The following is a 10375-nucleotide window of genomic DNA, read 5'->3' as shown; positions in this document are numbered from 1 at the left end:
AGCGGATGAATTAGGTGGTATATGGTTGGCCTTTAGGACAATATTCCTGGTTATACCATGCACTGTAATGATTAGGGATGCACCGATACCGAGTATTAAGGAGAGTACTCGCACTTATTTTAAACATACTTATCCCGATACCGGGAAGCCGACTCCAAGCAAGGCAGCGTGTAAGGACTCCCCGACCAAGCAGGAAGCCAGGCGGTGAGTCCTTACACGCTGCCTGGTTTCCTGATTATTACCCCCACTTCTGGCTTCTGGATTGGCCAGAAAGCCAGCTCCATACTTCCTTGTCGTTCCGGGTAATCAGGAAGGCGCCCAGCGAGTCATTACACGGCACCTGGCTTCCCTAATGGGACTTGCGGTATCGGCGAGTACTGAAAAAAATATATATAATTATTCGTACTTGATACCCAGAAAACAGTATCTGTGCATCCCTAGTAAATATACTCTAAATATAAACAAGTGAGGTAAAGGGGGTGATTTACTAACCTAAACACACGCACGCACCCGGTGCGTGTGATTTTCACACAGCAAAACATATTTATCAACCAAAAAAAGTATCTATAAGCATATTTCCACTAATGCCATATATGGAAAAATCATGCACATGATGCATATATAATGCTGCTTCACAGTTTAGACAAAAATGGTTAGCTCATGCATTTACATTCCTGCATTCATCAACGCAAGCAACACAACATAGAGCTAATTTACACAACATCACCTTGCAATTCATGCTTGGCTTTGCACAACACACCTGCTGGGTGTGTACACACTACAAAAGGTGTTTAGATTCCACCCATAGATCATGCTGGGAGGGAACACACCACAGAGGTGTATACATGTTCGTGGTGTGTTTATAAGGTTAGTAAATCAACCCCAAAGTGTCATCCAATTACATATTAAATAAATAAGGTGTATTATTCACAGGGCCGCCGATAGGGGGTACAGACAGCCCTCCTGTACCAGGCCCAGCTTTTATTTCCTTTTTCCTCCCCTCAGGTTTTTTTTTTTTTTTCTCCCCCCCTCTTAGCAACCTGGACGCTGTGGGCGGGTGTCAGCCACGGGAAAGTGTAAGGAGTGCACACATGTGATTCTCCACCCAGTGGATGAAATCAGCACTCCACTCCATTGCATTAACCCCTGTGGCGAGACACAGCGGGAAATTTAACAGTGGTCCTACTGACAGGAAAGCTCCCAGTGCTCGGCTCCCACTGCCGGCTCGCAAAGTGAATCTTCAGACTCTGAGGCAATGGCATTGCTCTGTATCTTGAAAGTGCTCTATAGCTAACTTTTTGCAGTACATGCAAGGCCTGGAAAGTACCACAAGACAGAGCACAGTGACTGAAGGTCACATTCCAGGTTAGCCCTGCAAATTGAGTCTAGCAGGGTCCAGGTACAACTCTGAAAGCCAGGCTTAAGGAAGACTAGTTTGGCAGTAGTAGGAATGTTGAATAAAAGAACAAAAGTTGCTTGCAAAACAGTAAGATTTTTCTCAGCAGAGCAAAGACATCCATCCTGCTAGGACACTAGGGAAAAAAAACTTAGGCATGCGGAGAGTAGGAAAGGTTATCCTGAGCTGTTTTCCAGTGTCCAATCCTTCTGCAGGCGACAGTAGATAACTTTCTGTGATCCTCAATGCATGGGAACGTAAATGTGTTTACTTTCAGGCTTACCCCTTATGTACGCTTACATAATAGTGTACATTGTTATTGTAAATATGATTTTGTACCCATTTTGCATCATCCATGAAAAAATTTAAATATGCAAAATGTTTAATACAATACGTTTAGTGAATTTACAAATGAAAGAAAATACATAGTACATATATATATACTAAAACTACATACAATATAAAACAGAGAAGATGACAGTGTGAATTAAGAGGAAGCTGGAGATCAGCAAGTTCTACGGTCTGGAAGAGAAGATCTGAAAATCAAACACTGTGCTCCTTATGAAGTGCGGCTGGAGATCTTATAGGGGGCTAAGATTGGTTTCTAGCTGGATGAAATAATTACAAAGCTCATCTTGAAAGCTGTCCAATAACTGCTCCATCTCATCCTTGAGTTCCTTCAACACATATGCTGGAGATTCACTTTCCGTATTTAGGATTTTGGAAAAGAAAGCGTTCCAGAGAGTTCCACGCCACAATCTAAAAGCAAAATCAGGAACCGTTAGTGTGAAAAAGTGATATTTTTACAGCTACAGTAGATACAGAAATCCGCTCCGAAACCACACTACAAGCTCCCTTACATCAAGCAAGGGAAAGCAGGACAGGGCCACAGGCCTGGGGGCCTCGGGAGTGGATCCTTAAGGGAGGAAAGGAACCAGATCCTGGCTTGTCAGAATAATATAGGGGGAAAAACCCCTCCGCTCTACAGCAAGGCCAGAAGGGAGGAAAAACACCTTCAACAGCAGAGCCGCACAGAGGGGGATCCGTGACCTCAAGGCCAACCGGTCAGGAAGAAAAGAAACAAATGTGAAGTGGTCCTGGACGGTAGGAAACACAATCTAAACTGGATGAGGGGAAGGGGAGGGGCTTTTAACTGTTTTACTGTGTATCCTGTAGAAGGTGGAACCAATCATCTCTCAGATTGCTGTCCTGGAAGATGATTAGGGAAAAGTGATATTTTTACAGCTACAGTAGGTACAGAAATCTATAATGTAGGTCAGGAGGGTGCACATACCGTCTGCAGATTAGCAGCCAGATCAAGAAACCTGTGATGTAGACGGGGTGCACAGATCATCTGCAAGGAGTTCTACCATTTTGGGCCTTGATTATACTGCATAATTCAGTGCAGAAAACATCTGGTAGCTATGGGAAATATGGCTTTTTCCCCAGACCATAGAGATGCAGCCCATTATTTACATTACTGATCTGAGACTCATTAAAAAGTTTCAGAAATAAGAAAGGTCTGTTTTACCCAGAGCCACTGATCAGATTGTAACATTCCACTTTTATGCGTATATATTTAATAAACAGCCACTAGTATCCTTAGACTGCTGCAGACCATCTGAGACAGCTTGTTCTTAGACCGGTGTCTGGAGCGTCTCACCCCCTCTGCTGCAGCGGTCTAAAGGTGCCCATACACCTTACGACCATCGCAAGACTTTTGTCTTGCGATGGTCGTATGCTTATTGAAAGCTCGTACGATCTGCCCACCTTGGACGGGCAGATCGTACTTGCGATCATCGAAAGCCCGCCCCGCTGAGGGGAGGGCTTCTGATGACCGGAATGCAGAACGGGCAGTGTGCGCGTGCGCACAGCGGCCCGTTTCGCAGCTATCGGACGAGCAGGCTAGAAACCCGCCGACAATCGTACGATTCTCGGCGGGTTTTTGAGCATGTTGGTTCGACAAAAGACGTGCGACCGTACAGTAGAAACACCTTTAGGATCCTGGTGTCACCACGATCTATAGACAGTGCATAGACGTGAGGAAACCGAGTAGCAGTCCATCTGTGCAACAGAGGAGGCGACACGCTTCAGTGACCACAGAAGCAGGGGGCCAGCTCAGATGGTGTGGTGAGTATAACTTTTTTTTTTTAAACAACTACACAAAAATGAGCACTTACCCCTTGCAGTGTGGGGGTGACCCCACTGCAAAGGTAATACCATTTTTTTTACTGGAGTTCTTTATTAAAACTTCAGGCTTACACCTTAGCTGTACCCCAGAGGATGCTACTAGGCATGTTTTTCCCCTTCTGCCAATCATCACTTTCTCATGCAGCCTGCAACTGATATTTCCTGCAGGGGAGAGCACAGGCTGTGGAAAACATATTAGCTTGGCTTAATCTTCTTTCTCCTGCATGGAACCCACTGCTGAGACAGAACCCTGTTGCTTCTCCACAAGCCAATACAGTCTGGCCTGGCTTTACAATAAGCTTTTAAAAGAAACACTAAGAACCGGCTTTTAACCAACTGGCTACTAACCAGCAGATCATAAAATATGTAGGTAATTTATAACAATTGCTCACCCGGGAATATCCTTGGTTATTTTCCAAACAGAATCTTCTTGGTGGACCTGCAAGCACTCGCTGAAGATCATTAAGTGTACCACATTTGCAATGCCAAGAAGATCCACCTGGGGGCAGCAAATTAAAGGGATTAGAATGAATACAGTTGGCTAATGTTTGTTACATAAACGTTGCACGAGTTGCAGTTCTTTAAAAAGGCACAAAAAAGCATCATCAAAAGAATAAAACAAGCTTATCAAAAAAACAAGCTGAAAAATACTCCCACAAATCCACAATTATACAAGTACTGTTTGCATTAAAAAAAAAAAAAAGATATTTTCAAATAAACAGATACATGAGCAGGGTGCAGCAAAACATAGCTTCAGTCACAGCACGTCTGCGAATTTAAAGGCACGTAGTATTCTGGGAGTTCAAATTAATGATCAGGATGTTGATGGCTTACTACGCAACCATCAAAGCTTCTTTTAAAGCCCATGCAGAGCAAATAGCTAGTGCAATTTTACATGTAATAAAAGCAGCAGTAAAGAATAGTCCAAGCCATAAGACGAGCAGGCCCGGGGCCTTGCCTTACGCAGCTGAGCTTATCAGAGTGTTCTGTAGAGACTAAAAGAACTAGAATTTTCAATGCTGCAACCAAAACAACGTCAACTGGTTGGCAGCTATTGGCAACATCTCTGGTTTTTATAGTGGTGGAACTGCTACCATGACAGTTCATGAAACTACAGTGGTAGGGGGGTTCACGAACTTCATTCATTCCACGATTCTGGTCGCGGACCGAATCAAATTTCCTCATAAGGTTCAATGTAAATAAGGTTAAAGTGACATTAAAGTCAAAAAAAAATTCCCTCCCCCTAATGTTAGCACTTACCTTAAATGATGTCTCTTAATCCGATCTTCCTCTTCTTTCCTGTCGTTTTCATCTGTCATTCCAGCGGCGCGGCGGCTCTCCGATCCAGCGCCGACTTCTCTGTCCTTGCTGGCACGGCCGAAAATCCGAACTGCGCGTGCGCTCGCCCCAGGATGCTTTGTGGCCGCCTGAGCAGTTTCGGATTCTCAGGCGGGAGCGCGAGGTAAAACCGCTGTTAAAGCGGTTTTATGGGTTTTTAAAAAAACTTTTTGCCTATATCTACTGCTTGCTAGCAGTAGATATAGGCAAAAAAACAGAGGGTTTAGAAACCCTTTAGGGCCTGTTCACATGATATATCAGGTCCTGATCAGGTGCGGATCTGCAGAGGCGGTGCTACTGATGCAGTGCATTTTTGCCGCGTTCCAGTTAAAAAAAATATTTTTTATTTTTTTTTGCTGGAGTGGGGCTGTCAGTATGTTAGCTGCAGTGCGTTTGACGCGTTTCAGGTCAGTTTCCTGACCGGACAAAATGTGACATGCAGTATTTTTTCTGTCGTAACCTGAAAAGACTGCACACATGAGAACTGTAGCCCATAAAACACATAGGGATAAATTTTTAGTGCAGGAGCGTACGGATCAGGTCAGCACAGAAAACAGACGTCGTGTGAACAGGCCCTTAATCGTTCTGACCCCTACGAATGTGGTCGCGAACAAAAATCAAAATTTTCCCATAAGGTTCAATGTAAATAAGTTGTAACAAAGATCTGCGCTCTTGGAAGACTGCTAAAATTGTTAATAAATTAGATAGTAGTCCTAAAGCTGCTATGAGAAAAATATGTGATTTGTAAGTGTTAACACAGCGCTATAGGCGTTTAAGTAAACTAAATACTAGGGATGTCCCGATACCACTTTTTCAGGACCAAGTACAAGTTCTTCCCTGCATGGACTTGCCGATACCAATTACCGATACTTTTTTTTTTCTTTTTTAAAAGGGACAGGTGACTTTAAATGATCCATAGTACAACTACATGTTATGTACTATGGATCATGATTTAACCTATTCATATTCCGGCCCGACATAAAAAATAGGAACTGGTAAAAAACAGCTCGTGTTGGAAAGACGCATTGACGCGTTTCGTTACTTGACGTCTCCTGAAGGTAAACAGATCCGTTTACCTTTAGAAGACGTCAGGTGATGAAACGCGTCAAGGGGCAGATCTTTCCAACACAAGCTGTTTTTTTACCAGTTTCTATTTTATGTCGGGCCTGCCGAAAAATAATTGTAAAAATCCTATGTGAGCTGTTATTTTTAAATAAACTTTGCTGTTTCATACTGCACCATGAAGGCTGTTGTTTCTCTCTTGTGAAATCCCATTTGATTCACGATCGGGACCGGGAGTAAAAACATCAGTTGTTCGTGGGTAAGAGGAGCCGGGGTCCTGCCGTGGACAGTTAGCTGGATCCGTTGCGGTGCCGTTAGCGAAGACACCTGCCGGTATCCGCTCTATTGTCGTGGGAATCCTGCACACATCGGTGGGAGAGCTGGGGGACCAGACCCACACCTCTGAGAGGGGCTTCATTTTCACACACCATCTGGTGAGTAACCATCGCTTGGGGGCTGCAGAGCGGGCGAGGAAAAGCTGCTGAACATTTATGTGCTTGCCGTTTTTTCTGCTATTTAAACATTATTATTTTTTATATCACGGATTGAGACTTAAGGAGTTTTTCAATTTTTAATATTTTTTTTCAAACCTTTTTTCACTGGAACTTTTGTTTTACTGGCTTCTCATTTAGCAATTTGTACCATCACCCTACTACTGAGATTGCTATGATGTATTAGCATTTCATTTCATTGATAACTTGTCACATTGTATCACTTAAGGAGCTATTTAACCCCTTCATGACTGAGGCCTTTTTTCCATTTTTTGCACCCATGTTATATTCCAAAGTTTAGGCCTGAAAATTACTTAAAACCCCCCAACATTATATATTTTCTGAATGCCAAGACCCTATAGAATAAAATGGTGGCAGTTGCAATATTAGCGCAACTCCTTATTAAACCCCAAAATTTAGTGACAAATTTTATTAAATGCCCCAGAACACAATAAAATACCCATTTGTTTTAATGAATATTAAAGATGAGGTTACAACGAGTAAAACGATACCCAACATGCCCAGTTTACAAATTGTGTGCGTCCGTGAAACAGCGAATAACTGCAGTACCCCAAAAAGTCCATAGAAGACGCTTTAAAAGCCCCCACAGGTCATCAATTTAGAGATACCCCAAAATACTGGCCCTAGAATTATTGCTCTCACTCCGGCGTGCGCGGCGATACCCAACATGTGTAGCGCGTTCGTCGTTTTCATACGTGGGCGCACCAGACGCGTGTTTACGTGGCGACGCGCGTGCTCACGGGGGACTTTAAAAATGTTTTTCATTATTATTAGGTTTATTTTATTGGTACTCGTACTCGATACCGAAAAACCGGTATTAGTGCATCCTTAGTTTTGATTCAAACTATTTTTTGTATTGGGACAAGTAGATTGTCGTGAAGGACAAGTAGATTTGGCCCCCACTTTAGCCCTTGGACAAGTATTTTTTTTTTAAATTTCCACACCCCTGGGTTATATACACTATTGTATTTTTTCACTGTGAACATTATGGTTTTCTCCTAACTAAATATTACATGTTTTATTTTGATGTTTCACCTTATGGGATTTAGCTGTAACATTAATTTGTTTTAATTATTGGTATTTCGTTTACTTAAACACCTATAGCGCTGTGTTAACACTTACAAATCAATGTAAATAAGGTTAATCCGTTCTGAACCATATGTAAATAAAAATTTGTAACCACAAAAAAATGAAAGTACAGTACGAAGTGAGTAAACACGAACCTTTGCACTTTCTTTGGAGCTATGCTGGCTTGAATAATACTGTACAGTACTGTATGTTCTATAAAGCACACAAAAAAAAGCTCCACAGCAAGTGTGCACACGTCTGCCTGCGACCGCGATCTCGACTAGAGGAAGCCACGACCACGTATCAGAGCGGGGAAAATGGCCGCGGTCGTGTTAGTCACCCGAATTGGAGTTCGCAAAACGAAGAAAAATTTTGCCGAACTTCCTGTCCGGGAACCAAATTGTGCGCGAACAGAAGCGTTCGTGAACCGAGGTATTAGGGCCGTGACACACTGTACGAGAAGCAGCGCTGAGCGGGGGCGCGCTGCCTTTGCGAGCAGTGTGTCATGTAATTTTCTGGTCGGCACCTCAGCTTGCGAGAGCTCGCGGAGCTGAGCGTGCCGAGATGAACAATTTCAACTTCAGCCAATCGGCTCGCGCGTATAAACCAGCGCGATGCGACAGCTGGCAGGTTGATACGGACGAGCCGATTGGCTGAAGGTGCTGTCAATCATCTGACTGCACTCAGCTCATACACTGCACGCAAAGCTCCGTGGCGGATAGCTTTGCTTCGCTCTGCACGGCTTCGCGTGCAGTGGGTCACGGCCTTTACTGTATGGGGTCCGTCAGTAAGAGAAGTGACTGTACTTAGATGAATTAGAGTAGAGGATATCAGACAAACATAACTTACATGGGTTGACCATGGTAACTGCCAAGCATCTAACCATAACTGCAGCACAGGTTCTCAATGTTTAAACGATGTACAAATTTACCTGGTAAGGTGAAGTTCTGCCGGCTAGGACCTGCTTTCCATACTCAGTTTGTGCTATGGGTAAACTTCTTGATGTCAGCGTAGGACACAGCCGCATATCCATGCAGTGAGAGAAGTCTGTTGGCTTGATGCAACCGTACATCTCTGTACAAGAAGACAGGTCAAACATCCTGATGGGGGGGGGGGGGAAAAAAAATAGTTAATCTAACACTCCATACTTACGATAGAATTCAATAGCTACATACTGATGTATTCAAACAACTTCTGAGTGGAGTACCAATGTAGAAGTTAAGACTTAAGAGTTTGCCGAACAACATAAGTCAGTCAGTTATACCTTGTGCTTAGGGTAAAAGGTGAAAAAGCACAAGAGTCAAGTAGTATAATTTATAGATCAACCAGTAGGAAACACAGGTGACCAGAATTCCTAACAGATGGAATGTGTTTTATGCAAATTGTTGTGTACTCAGACCCCGAGTGTATGGAGATCCGGTCTGTGAAGGTCCAGGCGTTTGACCGATCTTCTTTGGATAAAGCTCCCTTAGTTGTTACTCCCATGATATGTTTAATCTGGTTGATGTGACCGAGTAGTAGATTAGGGATAGCAAATAAGGAAGGTCAGCCACTGAAAGCTGCGATAGTTTTGTTAGTGGTGATTTGAGGACTTTGCGTACAAAAAAATTTACATAATGTCATAGTTGGATGTAAGCAAACTAGAAGTGTGGCAGTCACGATTCTCTAAGAGAAGAGATATCCTTAGATCGAAGTAAGCCTAAAATATCTGCTAGAAAATAGAATCTTTGGGCAGAAGACGCATGTAAAGTCTCTTCTGCCAAAATACAGCTGCTTCTCACCTCTAGCAGTTTTTTTACAACTTCTGCACACTGTACAGTGCATGCGACATGCAGTGTACTACCCGGAGTCCTTCCCATCATCAGTAATATGAAAGGAATGGATCAAAGTGCCAGAGACAATGTAACTGCTGTGCGCATGTGCAGGAGTCATATTATAAGCAGCCCAATGAACGACAGGGGACTGGAAGAAGCAGCAGATGGAGCAGTGACTGACAGCCTAGATCGGTCAGCGCTGGAGAAGTGTAAAGTAACAGCTTGAGAAACATTATCTGCCAACACATTTAGTACTGCTAGTTTATTGGCACCTTGGTGCTACTCACAATAGCCACACGGTGCCTATATTAGTCTTTGTACCAGAAGACTTCTATCCATCAAACACTGAGTGCAGAGAACACAGCTGGCGATCATGAGGTCTGCTTGAGAAACCCATAGAAGTAGCTTCTGTGCACAATTTTATGTGAAATGCTTTTTGTTCTGTGTAAAGTTACCATTATTTAAAGAATGGCACAGCCCCAAATTCTTATGCCAACAACAAAACTAGTAGGTCTGTGGCAAATTGTTAAAAGTTTTCCATTTCAACTAAAAAACGATAGCATTGAAGCAAACAGACAATAGCGATCGATCATCCATGGTTTAGAGCAACTATTACAAACAGAATTGGAAATAGGCTGAAACACCTTTGGCCCAGCATTATGGTGGTTCTCAATCATTTTAAAGTGATGCTAAACTCAGGAGATAAAAACTTGAAAATGCATTCATAGTACCTTAACCCCTTCGTGACTGACGACGTACAGTGTACGTCGCCAGCATCGGGGCTGTTTAAACAGACTCCCGGCGACTTTTGCCGCCGGGACTCTGTTTAAACTTGTAGAGCCGACTGTCGGCTTTACAACAGAAGCGATCCTGGCGACTTACCTGTCACCAGATCGCTTCTGCGTCCCGAAGAAGGGGCCGCCCCCCCCCGCCGGACACCCCCGCCGTGCTTCCTGGGCTCCGTTGCCCCTCCTACGGGCCCGGGACCGGCGATC

The 10375-nt window shown here is 43.6% G+C and overlaps 1 protein-coding gene across 1 annotated transcript in view; it reads right to left on the bottom strand.

The window, feature by feature from the left end:
• Positions 1-1959: 1959 nt before the first annotated feature.
• BUB1B (BUB1 mitotic checkpoint serine/threonine kinase B) overlaps positions 1960-10375 on the bottom strand; it is a 38413-nt gene continuing 29997 nt past the window's right edge. Inside the window, exons 21-23 of the mRNA XM_018559258.1 lie at positions 8498-8666; positions 3979-4085; positions 1960-2155 (exon numbers count right to left, since the gene is read on the bottom strand). Of these exons, the coding sequence (XP_018414760.1) occupies positions 1978-2155; positions 3979-4085; positions 8498-8666 (454 nt within the window). The 3' untranslated portion in view covers positions 1960-1977. The remainder of the gene's footprint in view (positions 2156-3978; positions 4086-8497; positions 8667-10375) is intronic.

This window comes from Nanorana parkeri, unplaced genomic scaffold (assembly GCF_000935625.1).
Source record: "Nanorana parkeri isolate BGI_ZX_2015 unplaced genomic scaffold, ASM93562v1 scaffold386, whole genome shotgun sequence".
Lineage (NCBI taxonomy): Eukaryota > Metazoa > Chordata > Amphibia > Anura > Dicroglossidae > Nanorana > Nanorana parkeri.
The sequence above is the reverse complement of the archived record's forward strand: the minus strand, read 5'-3'. Positions and strand labels throughout refer to the sequence as shown.